The 15,522-nt window shown below is 46.4% G+C and overlaps 1 protein-coding gene across 8 annotated transcripts in view; it reads right to left on the reverse strand.

Annotated features, from left to right (window-relative positions):
* Nucleotides 1-15,307, reverse strand: part of GPHN (gephyrin) — a 275,331-nt gene extending 260,024 nt beyond the window's left edge. For 3 of the 8 annotated variants that reach the window (XM_068162862.1, XM_068162860.1, XM_068162861.1), the window contains exon 1: nucleotides 15,180-15,303. In XM_068162862.1, the coding sequence (XP_068018963.1) occupies nucleotides 15,180-15,243 (64 nt within the window). In that variant the 5' untranslated portion in view covers nucleotides 15,244-15,303. Of the gene's footprint in view, nucleotides 1-15,179 lie in introns of all 8 variants that reach the window. The other 5 variants (XM_068162866.1, XM_068162865.1, XM_068162863.1 and 2 more) reach the window with 3 other exon arrangements.
* Between the last annotated feature and the right edge of the window lie 215 nt (nucleotides 15,308-15,522).

Genomic DNA, 15,522 nt, shown 5'->3' on the forward strand with positions numbered 1-15,522 from the left:
ACTTGACCAAATTTATATTCCCTACTCTCTGCAGCACACAAACTCTAGTAAATGCACCTCACCAGCCTCAAACAATGACTCAAATGACTCAACACCTACCTCCACCCCTGACATCCACCACCACATTACATGTCATCATTAACTCTCCTCTTATTCCAGTTACAGGCTTTGTTTTGTTTTGGCAGCTTGCATGGTTTGGACCATGCACAACTTTCTTCCCTGCCATCCAAAACAAATCTTCAATCCACCCTGGCTGTAGCCTGTATCTAGGGCTAAGCTACTACAGTTGCTCTATCACCTAATGGCCCCTATCCAGCAGAGAATAGGGATCAGGAAAAAAGAGAGGAAATCCACGGATTGAAGTGAAAATGGATTTAATGCAACAGCAAAATTAGCATTACTGCTAATTCCAATATACAAAGCTACAATCGACATGCAGTAGTCTCAAAGAGCCCTCAGGAGCAGAACAATGAGCAAACAGCAGCTCCTCCCCACACAGAAGGTCTGCTGTGAAATAAAGTCATGGTGTGGTCTGGGAGTGTCCTTCAGCTGGTAACCTCTGGAGTTAGCAATGAGCCTGTGGGGACCTGATGCAAGGACTGCTGCAGAGACATTTGGGAAGTGCCCAAACCGACTGCAGTCTCTAGGCACCTGTGCCTTCGATAGTACACGGCGATGGTTCTGTAACTCGCTCTCCCATACCCAACAAGTGTGTTTCACTAAAAGCAAGGCTAGGGTAGCCAGAGCCAATTTCCAGAGTGAACCCAAGCCTATTCCAGAACTTCACCCATCAGTTCAGTACCAGCTCTTGTCCTCAGAGACTTAACATGCTTCTCTTTCTAGCACGTAGTCTATCTGGCATACTGGTCAGGACTTCCTTTTTGCCTGAGGATCTGCACAATGTACTAATAACAAAACAATGCACCTTGCAGAAAGAACTCCACATAGATTTACCCAGCAAGCAATGCTACCAGTCACAACCCAATATCTGAAATTAGATCCAATACAGAATAAATCAGAGAACTGTGACAAGTTGTGCAGTGCTGTGAGCTTTAAGATCTTTAAACTACGTCTTTACTCAAATGACCTCATCTGAGCACCCCATAAAAGGATCTTCTTCAGTTACACTCGCATAAGATGGCTAAAAACCCACTCTGTAGCTTAAGATGCATCATCAGTGCACAGTAATTGACATCACACAGCTGTGTAACAGCCCAGAGGAGCATTACAGATGTATTACATCAGCTCAAATGGAACTAACACAGTTCAAACCTTTCTATGGAGGCAGCTCTTTGACAGCATTGAAGATGAATTTCCATTGCTGGTTCCATGGAAGGGACAAGAAATGGAGATGAATCTCCAAAGGCTCCTAAACAGCTATGGAAAGATAACATATGTGAGAGGTAAAATCCTAATCACAGGTGGTAAGAAAACAATTACCCAACAGTGTGAAAACACAGGAGATGTCTAGAACTCTTTCCCCATTATGATGGGCTGAGTTGACTCTGCAGCTGATATTCAATCCAACTTCAAAATCCAAGTGCTGACTGGAGCAGGATATGATGGGGCCTAAAGCTCAGACTGGAACGTGAGAGGCTTCAGAGAAGCCAGTGGCTGCTTCTGCCGGGGTTTGGTCCTTTCAGCTGGGCAGGCTGCAGGGCAGGAGTAGGGGAAGGTCACTGGCTTGTGCTGCTGCCTCTGCACAGTTCTTTTCTGCAAATAGGATCAGGTCATTGTGCATTGGGTCACTGCCAGTAAAACTCCTTTTCTCAACTCCTTATCTCAACCCAGAGTTGGGGGCTTTGTGTTACATTCCCTCCTGCCTGTGTGGGGGGAGAGGGGCTTGTGAGAGCAGGCTGTGTTAGCCCAGGACACTCATCCACCAGCTTGTGTACCAGATCTAGGACAGAGAAAAAGGGAGCAGAGAGATTAGTGGAATAAGCTACAAAAAGAGGTGCTTTTTGTCAGGCAGGAGGCCCCATACAAACAGACAGAAGGCAGAGCCCTGCCTAACAAAATCTACCTTTTGCAAGAAAATGGCTGGCTTGGTAGGAGGAGAGCAGAGGGTATGGCCTGCCTTGTCCTCAGCTAGGCACACAGAGCTTTGCTTCACTTACTAAACTGTCTTTACCTTAATGCCTGACCTTTTTTCCACTTTTGCCTTTCTGATTCTCTCCCTCATCCTACAGAGGGGGCAGTGAGGAGGCAGCTGGGTGAGGGCTTAGCTACTGGACAAGGTCAACCAGCCACAGTCACCTGCAGTAATTAATTTCAGTGACTCCCTTTGTACTGCTTTAAACCAACACACACTCCAGATACAGCATCCTGGACAACACACTCCTTCAAAGTTCACTGTCTGCAACATGAAAGAAAGACAGGGGAAGAAACGAAGACTTGGAAAGAATCGACAGTAACACCATGGTCAACAATTACCCTGTGAACAAGCAATTATGGATGGAAAACACATTCTTCTGAGAGCTATGCCTAGGAAGAAAGATGGAGCTGAGGAAGCAAAAGCATTTCATTGAGTTGCCCAAGAAATCATGCAGGAATGTGAGGCAAAGTGGAAAAGGTGCCTTCTCATCTGTCAGGTATTTAAAAACAAGCAAAACAAAACACAGACACAAAAAACCCACCCCACAAATGTGATTATGAATACTGATCTGATGAGGAACTCCTCAGATTCCAAGAGATGCCAGCTCAAAGCAGTTCCAAGAAGAGAGTCCTGAGCACCTGACATTTAGTACACATTCTCTCAAGAAAATTCTCAGCCTGGCTGCATTCAAGAGGTTGAATTGCTCACCTGACACCAAAAACAATCTGGAAAAGGTATATGACATATTCAAGATATATTGTTGATAGAATCAACAAACTCTGCATCAAGGCACCTCCACCCAAAGGAAACACAATAGTTAAACAAAAGATTTCAGAACAACTTGTCCCATTAACAAAGGTGCTGCTGCCAGACCCCGAGCAAGAATGCTTTTGTCAGTTCACACGGAACGAAACTCACACAAGAACAAAACCAACAGTAACTGAAGAGTGTTTTCAATACAAAACTAGCAACAAAGCACTGAAGAGCCACTTGCAGTGCTCAGCCAGCACAATTTAGAGCAAATGCAAGGATCAAGAGTCAGAGTAGGAGAGAACAGCAAAAGCCTTGCTGCTTCTTCCTTTTTTTGAAAACAAAAAGAGCTAAGGAGGTCTTCAGTGCTTCCTTCCCTTGCAAGCATCAAGGAAGGAATGTGTGCAAGCACTTTGCCTGCTGGGGAGGAGGCAAAGCGGAAGAGGAACAGCTGAAAAATCCTGGGAGCATTTTTTTTCCTCCACCTATTTTCACAACTTACTTTTCATATTGGTTGTAAAGGGAGCCAGAGTTGAATTCTGAAACCTCCCCAATACCCAGGGGTTCCATACAGATAATAAAGAAAAGTAACTCAAAGGGAATCCAATGCTCTGCTGAAAGAAGACAAGACAGTAGTAGAGCAGGGACAGATTCACAGCTCAACCAGACATCACCATAAGTAGCACAATCACTTCAAAAACAGAAAACCAATCATTCAGTATCCAAGAAAGAGAGAAACACCCCACAGACAAATAGAACATGCTTCTGTGAGCATGAGGAAGTGAAGGGAAGGCACCTGAGCCTTGGGTCACTCTCTGCAGACCAGCTGTGGTCGTTCTAAGAGTGCCACTTCTCATTTTTCCAACTGCAGTTTGAGGAAAGTGCTCTGCAGCAACAACAAAAGTGATGAGGTGCTGGCCACAGCACGCTCCCCAAGAACACAGGGCACTAATGCCTTGGCCAAAGGCCATTTTTTCCCATGCATTATTACCAGAAGAAAACGTCCCACCTTCTTTTTACTGGCAGCAATTCGTTCCCATCTCTGCTGTGTGGGCACAAGCATTTACTCATAGTAAGACAAAATAAATGCACTGCAAACTAGCTTGGCAAAACACCATCATCTGGATCGGCTCTCATTTCGCTCACCACACGCACGAAGGATGCTGCGGGGCTAAAGAAGAGCTCACGGACAGGACTGCTCCTCCAATAATGACATGGAGGGTAACAGGGAGAGAAACAACTGTGAAAAGCCTCAGTAATGGCCACCTCTTAATAAGGCTCAGTGAGGGATTTTTAAGAACTAAGACTGTCAGTATTCACTGTATTTGATTTCTTTCCCTATCCCTTGATAAAAACAATCTCCTGATTTTGCCCTTGCTACACAGCGTGTTAAAGTTTCCTAGCAAACAGGAGGCTTGAGGATGCCTACAGAGGCATCATCACTAATCACACAAATCCCTTTCCCTGTTCAGCCAGGCTGCTCCCATTCACAGCCTTCAGGCCTCATTTGTATAACCTCAGTCTCTACAGCCTTTGCTAGAAGCTATACTTTGTGGTGTGGGTTTGAATTAGATCTTGTGGCTGGCTCCTCTGGACTTTCTTTTTCTCCCACTTCCAAAACAATTCCATTTTTCTCCTTAATCTTCTCCTGTTTCCTCTAGAGAGAGTGGGGTTTAATATCAGGATTGCTTTTACTGGGACTACAGCATTGCATTATTTTCTGCTGATTTAAAACCACACTTCCACTGCAGAGGTATCTCAGTACTGAGAACGCTACTCACATTGCCACTTGCAGACCGAGGTTTGCTACCTCACCTCCGAGCACTGCGCCAGGATGCCAAAACCATGGGTGGTGCATACCGAGAAGCCACACAGGCAAACACATGGACCAACAAGCTCCTGCTCTGCAGGCAGCAGGGCCTTGTAGTCTTTAGATGTGGATAATTAGGCGCTCCCTCAATTCCACAACAATAAGCAGACCATCTTTGCTTTCATGCTGTACCTGCGTGGCAATCCAGTAAGTTAACTTACAATGATATCTTGAAAGGTAAAGATTATGCTAGAGAGTAGTGCAGTGCAAGGCAAGCAGATCTTAGAGCACATGGTCCACTCACTACAATTACATAATTAAACTACCTGACTTTTTGCTTCATCCCAATTTCTCCCAATTTTTAAGGAGGTATCAAGAATCCCAACACCTGGCTTACCCAACCAGCTGATGACCCTGACTGGTTGTTTCACAGTATCACTAAGGTTGGAAGAGGCCTCAAAGATCATCGAGTCCAACCTGTCACCACAGACTTCATGACTAGACCACGGCACCAAGTGCCACATCCAATCCCCTCTTGAACACCTCCAGGGACATTGACTACACCACCTCCCTGGGCAGCTTTCAGTTACCTTAATCACATAACGGACTGCCCAAGAGAAAGGTAAGAATTCTGTGCAGGCCAGCAAGAAGAGGAGATGCAGGACACAAGTGAAATTAGAAACTGATCTTGCATGCAGCTGTTTTCAATAGCTGCTGCACAGACAGGTGTCCAACAAAAGAAAATAAGTCGATAAGTTATCAACTGCCATAGCATGTTGGCTAACTTGGCTGGGAAAGACAGGCTTAGGAAAGCTACTCAATGCCAAATGAGTGAGTGCCAAACAAGTCCCTCAAGCAGGACGCAAATGAGATCTGGTACAAATGGGTCATTTGTCACATATATATATAAAAATTAATACATAAGTGCTTATGTGTGCATATATTAATCATATGTATATAGTTCTCAAATGAGTTCTGTCAGGCACATGACAGTCAGGACAATACATTACAAAAACTAAATATTAAAAGGTTTTACTGTTAAAAATTAACACAGCTCTATGACAGAAACATGCCCCAAATTCTTGGGGCATAAGAGGAAACCTGGACACAACACAGCTGTCATACCGTCTCCTGCTGGTCCCTAATCACCAAACTTTGCTTCACACTGCAGAGAAGAATCAAAGTACAAACGCTGAATTTATCTGGGACAAAACTCAACAAGACATACTCCAAGAATGCACCTGGTGCACCCCAACCATTACTTCAGAGTTCACTCCATGGGTTTGGAGCTAGTGTCAAACAAGACACTGTGAGCAGCGTGGATGTGAAGCCTCCAGCGTAAAGCGGTTCGCTCTCCCAATCTGCCTGCCTTGCACTGCTTATATCTTCTGATTCCATTCCATTTAAGTTAACTTAGTAAATCACAACCAAACGACTTATGTAAGTACAGCATGAAAGGAAAGATGTTTTGTAAGAAGTGCCTCCCTACTGCTGCAGAACGGAGAGAGCACCTACTGAGCGCAGGGGAAAGACCTGCAGCTGCCTGGGTGTTCCTGCAATGGCTGCTAGTTGCAATGTCAGCATCTGGGGGCTCTAGCTGAAATTTAGGTTTTGAATTAATTATAAGATATATTTTGCTACTGCCACAAATGGCTCCAGGCTGATGTTCTCACCTGAACACAGAAAAAGCTCCTGCATGTGCCCTAATTGTCAGATACTTTCTAGATGCTGCCGATCCGACCGTTCATTGCACAGTGTACTGTGTCTGCATGTTCACAGAATACCAGGTTGGAAGGGACCTCAGAGATCAATCTTTCATATGCACAGCTGAACTAGAGGCTGAAGTACAGGTGTTTGTCTGGTGCAGAAAAAGGACACTAGGAATAAGACGAAGACTTGCAGGAGCTGCTACTATTCTGGTAAGGTGTGGTGAAAATAGTCACAACATCTTACACACATATTCCATCTTAATGGAATAAAAGATGTGCTATCCAGGAACTGAAGAGATTTTTCTAATATTAAGGATAATCCATGATGTCCTCATTTAATGGTGTACAGAAACTGGCCTCAGATGCCTTTTCCAGAAAGGTGTTCTGTTCACCAAAGCACTCAGAAGTCTACTTGAAGCCTTTCCTGACAGAACAATAGTGAAAGGACAGCTAGTGTTTCCACTAATGCTCTTGGATCAACACCAAGGCAAAGAGAACAGCCCTGTGCTGAAACCACTGGGCATGAACTACAGCTCTACTCTTTGGAAGAGAAACAGGAACAGGCAGGTGAGCATCCTTGAAGCTTAATGGTCACAGCTGTGTTTTTCAGCAGTTGCTTTTAATAAGGACTTCAGAGTTCCCATTTTCATCTTTGATGCTCACAAAACAAGCCCAAGCCTCACTCAGGTAAGAAGGTCTTGCACACTGGAGACATCAGTAACAACTCTAATGCACAGCCTGCTGGTGTTTAACTGGCAAGCTCGGACCCTAATATTTGCCAGCTTACCTCTGTACTGTGGAATAGAGCATGTTCCTACAAAACAGACTGGCAGAACTGCATTGAATTCTGGAGCAGTTTAAATATATCCAACTTGAACTATAAACATCTTATAACATGACCATTCCCAGCTTCTTGGGGTTCTGTGCCTTACCTTCTGTCCATAGAAGTTTGCCATACAGCACCACCCTGCAATCACATTTACTGGACAAAGTGATTAGAGTTCTCCCAGAAACCTCAACATCTTCCTAAACCTCCTGGGTTATTCTACGCACTTCTTGCTAGTTTCTTCTCTTAAATCAAATGTCTGCATGTCCAAATGGTTTTAAATCCCTCACAATGGGTGGTTAGCAGGAAAGGAAATTTACCTCTCTGCAGATATTTCATTCTGCTTGATTAAAGGGATCATGAACAAACCACACTCGACTGTTTCACAGGCACTACAATTTAGCTAAAGCTGGTAGCTATGGAGTTAGACCTCACTGATCAAAGGAACATCATTAGAGAAGGAATTCCTTCAGCAGGAGACAAACCTGGATATTACACAACTATTCCCTCCAAAACTGATTCTTAAAGCATTAAATCAAAGCTTACAAGCAGTGCTGAAGTGGCAGTCAGAAGACACACATCGGAGCAGCTGCTGCAGCTCTCTCCCAGCATCTCTGCAGTTTTCTGGAGTCCATCTACAGAAACACTTTGTCCTTGTGCTATCTTTTAAAGATATGTTTCACAATATTTTCCTCAGTATGCTTAATTTACAGCTTGCTTTTCCAAGAAAGTTGTTTTTAAGGATCCTTGAGTTGCTGTAGGCTTATTAAATGGTCTCCCCTTGAGTATTCAACTAGAAAGGAAAATGAAGTTAAGAAACAAGAGAGAACTGAGAAGTACCTATTCCCTTTAATCTCTGGGGGGTTCTGCCTTTTCTGGAAGCAACTGGCATTTTTCTTACTAGGTATGTATTTACTTTTAAGCATCCTGCCACCTTCTCCTGAGATGAGATTCTGGCACACAGTGAGTCTCTGGCTTCTCCCCGTCTGCACTGCCATGCCGCTGCTCTACAGCATGCAAAAGCAGCAAGCCAGTGGGAAACTAAGACCTATTTGAATTCCTGGAAACTGTCTTCCAGAAACACACTGCCATCCAAACCTCCCTAAGACAAACCTCCAAGCACCTAGGTAAACAGATATATACCCTTCCAACACCAACACCTTGTCTTTTACAGTGCAGTCTGTCTTCATAAGCCCACCAAGTGTTTCAGGCAGGGGTAAGAACAGCAGATCAGAAGAGTATTGCTTTGCCCAATTCCTAACCAGTGCCACACTCAGTGTCCCTTCCAGAAACACTGGATGAAGGCCTTACAGACTTCATCTCAGGCTTTGCTATCAATGGCTCCCTAAATGGCCTGCTCCAGAGCAGCTTGCTCAGAGGAAAATGGATGTTTTTGTCTGCCAATGGCAGTCTCTGCCCACCCCACCATTTGCAGAGCTGCTAAGAGCCCTCCCATTCAGACCTGCAGGATACTTCACTGCACTTCAGTTTACTTCCTGGAAAATTCATCTTGCTCTTCATCCATAAAATGATCCTGAGTATTTGTTCACTGCCTCAGGTTCAGTGTGGATTTGAATCCTTCACAGCATGTATCTGAAACAAAACAATGAGCCCCCCCCCTGCCCCGAAACGCCAGCAAAAAAACTGCACAAAACCACACAGGCTCACACTTCTAATGCCCACTGCCAAGCCTCAGAAGTCACACATGATACAGAGAAAACACAACAAAATAAACAGCAGACAGACTTTTCAAAAGGAAACCATTCCATACCAATCCCTTCCAACGTACAGCACGATGAAGAAAACCAACAATTTCATAACCACACAGCAAGTACTCCAAAGCCCAAAATACATTCCAGCTTAAAGCCCACGTGCATTCTGCTTCTTCAGTCTACTATATAATAAGTGATATAAATTAATTAAAGCAGATCTGAAAAACAGCTAGCTGTGGCCCTAAATACATAGGCAAAACTTATTACTACATTGGTCTGCTAACACAATTTGCATGCTAAATAACAATCAAGTGACAAATTAAGTACAAAACTATTAAAGGTAACTCACTTGCACATGGAGCTAGAGTAACACAGAGACAGTTCTTTCTGGTCTGGGTATACATCAAACCCATCTGCCTGTTCAGAAATAGCTTCTGTACTACACAGCTCTTCACCAAGCCACTGGAGTGCTGCACTTCTGAGTACCAGACCCAGGCAGTGCACAGCATTCCTTACACAACACCCTGGGCACCCTTCAGCCACCTTCCCATCGCAGACAGCACCCTGCTTGGCAGGACTTTGCAAAACATCCACAGGAGGCTCTTCTGGAGGGTTTATGCTCATTTTTTCCACTTGGCAAGTATGCTAGGCATAATACAGGCCTCAGTAAATTAGTATGAAAGCAAAACCTCATGTACCAATCTCCTACTTGGAAGCTGAGATTTTCTCAGGTAACTGCCTCATTAAGTCTGTTTTTCCCCAAGTACTTTTTTATGCAATTACTGTTCCTTGTAAACTTCAACTTACTTTTCTCAGTTGGTTTGTGACTAAAAAAACCCAAACCTAAAAGCCTGTGCTGCTTTTTTTCTTAATTAAAAACATCCCCCCACCAAAAACTAAAAGGCTGCTACCTGCTCATTTCCCATGTGGCTGTTTATTACCCTCCAAGAACAGCTTTTGCAGTCACTCTGCTAAACATTCAGGAAGAACTCTGTCATACACAAACTACTAATGTGAGACCATTCCAACACAAGAGGAGTTGCCCAGGACATCTACACACAGGAACAGAATGCCTCACTTTAGGACCTTATAAATATTCTAACAAGAGCTAAAATCTGTTCTCATGTTTAGGTATCATGTTCTCTGGCTGCACAATATCAATCTCATCAATTGCAGAGAACAAAAACTGTACTTGTTTATCTCCAACAAGATTTTTAAACCCCATCAGAGAAACTGTTTCAACCACTGGAATAATAAGGGAAAAAAAATAAAAATCATATTTTTCTCACCTCTTCAAACTAAACATTTTGAACCTGAACAACTGCAAAAGTGAAGTGAAAATACTAACGTTCACACTGCCAAGACACTGCACTGCAAACCTCTTTGCTTTTCCAGGCACACATCTTCAGGGCAGGTATGGGTGGGTAGTACTTCTCAACAAAGATGCTCTGCTCTCTTGCTTGAAAAAAACAAGCAAACAGACATGTCTGAAATAACATTAAGGGTGAGAGACTCTCTTTGCTCATAAGACTCCCCGAAGTACTGGTCTATGATTACATATTCTGTTACTGCCCAGTTGAAGCCAGCACAACAACTAAAGGTTAACACAGCAGTAAGTCAGTTCTTATGAAATCCACAATCACTAATGTTTAAGGTAAGCAGCTCAGAAAGCCTTCCTGCAGCACTGGAAAAGAGGACAAATATAAACCCAGGGAAGTAAATGAAGCATAATGGAATGGCTAAGCCCTGAGCTGCTAAATGTGAACTGCAGAGACAGAGCAGGGGCAAGGATGGAATTCTTTCAAGTGCTTGGGAACGTTAATTCCAAACCAAGAAACACTCATGAGGCTAGACTTCTCACCCCTGTCCTGTAAGAACCCATGAACTTCACAATTAATGGCCATTTCTTATTTAAGTAGGTATTAATTGAAACATTCATGTCTCTTGCTTGACATGCTTTTAATGGCAGCATTTCCACTTTCATTTTTTTTTAACAAACAGTACCATAGATTCATAGAAGGGCTTCAGCTGGAAGGGCCCTTAAAGATCATCAAGTTCCAACTCCCTAGCCAGGGGCAGGGACACCTTCCACTAGACCAGGCTACTTAAGGGTTCATCCAGCCCAGTCCTGAACGCTTCCAGGGCAAATTGAACTCTACGTAGAGAGTCTGCTTTATCGGTGACATTTCAGTCACCAGTTTTTGCTCCCCACTGCACATTAAAATAACAGGGGGAAAATCCAGGACTTTCTACCTCATAAACTATAAAAGATAAAGGATCCTACTCAACACTGTTGAACCATAAAAAGGAGTCTGGACAATAGCAGGGATCACACTCCTAGACATGAAAGCTCATCACCACACCGGTGTCAGGAGGATAGGCTTTTGTGGGCACTTAGAGCTACAAATGGCAGAGGGACATCTCCCAGTTTCTAGGGATAAATCCAACAGCCTTACAGCAGGGAAATACAAAAATCAACGTTGCTCAGAGCCTAGAACATTTTACTCTGCATGGAAGCACAACATTTCTCTGCTTCTAGAATTCATTCACTCAACAAAGCTGTCGGAAGGGAGTTAGGGAGCCCAGGAAGAGACACTGACTCGAATCTGTGTTTTGAAGACGAGTGACAAATGAGATGTAGGTTTTGGAAGACAGGTGACATACACAGAGCTAACCTACCTCAGCTTAGACCATGAGGGCAATTTGACAGTAACCCTTAGCAAACTTCATGTCAGTGCTTAGCCACCCACCCACACCTCTGTGAGAAACTCCTAATACATGTTCAAAACGTGAACAGCATCACCACTGAGAAAAATCTTGTAACTTGCAGGCCATTAATGAAGAGTCTCAGAGGAAAGTCATGACAATGTGCCTCATAAAGGCACCTCATACAAGTTCCACCTCAACATGAGGAGACATTTCTTTACGGTGAGGGCCACAGAGCCCTGGAGCAGGCCACCCAGAGAGGCTGTGGAGTCTCCTTCTTTATGGTCTAGGTCCATGGCAACAACTGTCATTCATAAGGTTTTAATCTTCACTTAGAGGAAGAAAGGAAGAGCACAGCAGCTGAAGAAGAAATCATTAGTGAAGGGCTGCATTCTGTCAACACCCCTTACTCCTCCCAATTGTAAAAATGTTCCATAAAATTGAAAAGCTGCTGTCAACATTTCTTAAGCAATACTCAGTGCAGGAAAACCATCTTGGAAAAGAAGTTTGTCTGAGATTTTTTTGCTCTTTTTAAACAAGCAAGGTACAATACAAAAAGAAGAGCAAAGAGGGAAACTGCTGTTTGTGTCTGGTGATGAGGCTGTCTCACAGCCCTGCTCAGGACAGACAAACGCTGGATGAATCTCTATCAACCGACCCCAAATCTGACAAATTGCTGTCAGAAATAGTCTGAAAAAAACATGTAACAAACCCCCAAGTCCTGACCTGCTAGGCTAGATGTTTACTGGGCAGAAGGCAAGGAGAGAGACAAATAAGAAGCAAAAGGGTATGGAGAGGAAAAATAGCAAACTCAAAAAGCAACCACAGAGAACCAAAGTCTCTTTTTCCATCAGGCCAGTACAGATGGCAACATCATTTAGATCTCTCTGGACAGTTCTAGTCAAGGGTTTGCTTAGTCCTGCACATTAACAAAAGGTCACAGGTTATGTAACTTTTACCAATGTCACCACCGGTGAAGGATGACCTAATATTGATCCAACTCTGGGCACCACACACGTTTTCATCTCTTTTCTAGCCAACTTCAGGTCTAATAAGAATATAAATCTCTATGCCTGTGCTGATAAGGCCACAAGTATATACTGCTCATAAACCAAACATATGGCTGTGATCTTAATTAGAAATCTAAAGAAGTTATGTTAATTATCTAATTTATGATCGCTGAGCTATTCTAAATCATTAAACCAAAACCAGTGCTGACACCTAACCTTCCCATTCCTACACTTAGCCCCTCATACACCAGCCAAGAAGCAATTATTAATTCATTTCTATAAGAAAACTTGAGAAGAGTGGATTTTAAAGGTTGCTGTCTTTACACAGCTGAAACTGTAGAGAGAGCTAGGAGGTCCAAACCCTCCAAAGTACCAATCTTCTATTTCAGGGCTTCGAGGAAATGCCAGAGTGGAAAACAATTACATTTGGACCGATATATGATAAGAAATGAATGCGTTTCTGTAAGAATTAGTTTCATTTCTACACACTAGGAAAACAGTAAGAAACCAAGGGGAAACGCTTTCAGAATGGCAGAATAACTCTTTGCAAAAATTTTCAGCATGCAATTCAAACCAATGGCACCAAGGCAAAAAAGGCTGAAGCTATTCTGTTTGCTTATGCCTTCTATGCTTCCTTTAAATCCGAAGCAGAAAATCCAGCCACATGCTCCTCTCGGAGGAATTTCACATTATGCTAAAAAGTTAAAGGAGTTTAATCCTGTCCAAACAGATTTTACAGTACAAAATAAGAGCCTACATATTCAGGGAAATTATCTGAATCTACCATGGGACTTAACTGCTTCTGAAGTGATTGGAACACCAGTATGGATCTGGTACTGTTTCCTGGGAACAGTTACAGGTTAAAACTATTACAACTATTATTCAATGGATAATAATAACTCCCAGTCACACCACATGAGGTTGCACACAATATGGCAAGAGCATTCTGCTAGCAGATACCTCCTTCCCACTCTCACAGTAAGATGTCGTTGCACACACCTCCAAGCTTTCAGGAACAAAAGGTACAAACTCCCCTAATCTGACTTTTACACCTGGTCAAACCTGCTCTGCTGCTGCTGTGGATATGACTGCCTGAAATGTGAAAGCAGTGCAAAGCACTTCTCTCATACTGTGCTTTCCTAGCAGCTTGCTGCCAAAATACTTTGCAGACAAATACTTATCCAGAAGAGATGGACTCATGCCCCCGCCATGCACCCCAACACTCCCCGCTCCGTCCAGGCAGCGGGGTTCAGCAACCAGGCGTGGAGAAGGAGAGGTTCAAGCACCCGGGCCGGGGGAACGGAAAGGTTCAGCACCCGGGAGGGGAACAGCGCACGCCGCGGGCTCCCGTCGTCGCTCCGCCGGGCTCCCACCGGGCATGGGCATCCCCTGCACCGCGGGCGCGGTAACGCCAGGGAGTTCGGGTTAAAAATCGCTTTGTTTAATAAGTAACTTTGGGGTTAACTCCAGGCCACCTCTCCGATGAGGACATCCTCTTCCACTACGAACATCTTCCGAGCCCTCAGCGTGCTCCCAGTGCTGCTTTCCATGAACAGCCATGTCTTCCCAGGCTCCCAGACGACAGCCACCGAGCCTGACGCGTATAAATTGCATAAAAATCTCTCGCCCCTTCCTCCACCAGACGCGCTGTTTACGCCCTTGTACACTCGAACCCCTTGGGGCTTCACTGCTGGGCGTACCGCGCTGCCGCCGGCGCGCCGAGCTCCACAGCACACCGGAATAACCGCAAAGCCCCCCCCGGCCCGAGGCCGAAGGAACCCCGGAGCCTGCAACACACGAACCGGCCACGGCCCTGGGAACCGTTACGTGCCACCATCGCCTGTCATGGGGTTACCAAAGGATCACCCATGCGCTATGAGCAGCAGCAGCATCGCATATGCCCTCCTCCCCGTCCCCGCAGAAAGCACACAGGCACGCGCAGCCCCCCACGAAAGCGATGCCTGGGGAGGGGGAGGGGAAGGGCTCATCCCAGAGGCGCCTGCCGTGCCACGCTCAAAGGCACTCACCGGGGCAGGGAGCACAGCCCACCTCCCGCTGCCGCCGCCGCCCGGGGAAGGCAGGCCCGGCTCCCGCCGGCCCGCAGCACGGCCGGCCGCAGGCTCCCTTCTCCAGCGCCTTTGCACTCACGGCTCTGCCGCGTCTGGAGGAAGCGCGGCCACGTCTCAGCCTCCCGTCCCCTCCGGCTGACGCCCACCCCCGCGCTCCGTCCCTTCGAGGCGGCTTATGGCCGAGCAGGTCCCCCGGGCTGCGGCGCCCAGCCGCCCTGCCGCTCGCCTGCGGCAACGGAGCCCAGCGCCGCCCGGCCTCGCTCACACGCTCCCCACCGCGGCGCCGGCAGCGCCGCCCCCACGTCCCCGGGCCCTGGCCGAGGCCTCTGCTCCCGCACGCACGGCGGAGCGGGGGCTCCCTGCGCAGCGGCGGCGCCACAGGAGACGGCGGCCGGGGCACCCCGCGGGGCGGCCTGAATGTGCGCAGCGACTGGCGGCCGCCTCCCGCCTCTCCCCCCCCGCCTCTCCCCAGCGCCGTCCCCGGCCCGTTACCTGTGAGGACGCCGACGCGGATTTGGTGGTCGTGGTTCGTTAAAATCATCCCCTCCGACGCCATGTTTCCCGGCGCAGCCACCGCACTGACAGCGAGCGGGCGGGGGGAGGGGGCCGGCGCGCGAGAGCGGCGCGAGCGCAAAGGCGGAGGAGCGGCGGCGAGCGGGGCGGGGCCATAGGGCGGGGCCACGGGACGGGGCCACGGCGAGGGCGGGGCGGGGCGAGAGCCAGCCGGTGGAAGCGCGTGGAGAGAGGGGAGGCGCGTCCCGAGCGCGGCGCGTCCCGTCCCAAGCGCGCCAGGGCCGCGTGCCGTCGGCGGCGACCGGTGCGGTGCATTAGAGCT

The sequence above is a fragment of the Melanerpes formicivorus genome, unplaced genomic scaffold (genome assembly GCF_026170545.1).
Source record: "Melanerpes formicivorus ecotype bairdi unplaced genomic scaffold, bMelFor1.0.p_v2 SCAF_68, whole genome shotgun sequence".
Taxonomy (NCBI): domain Eukaryota; kingdom Metazoa; phylum Chordata; class Aves; order Piciformes; family Picidae; genus Melanerpes; species Melanerpes formicivorus.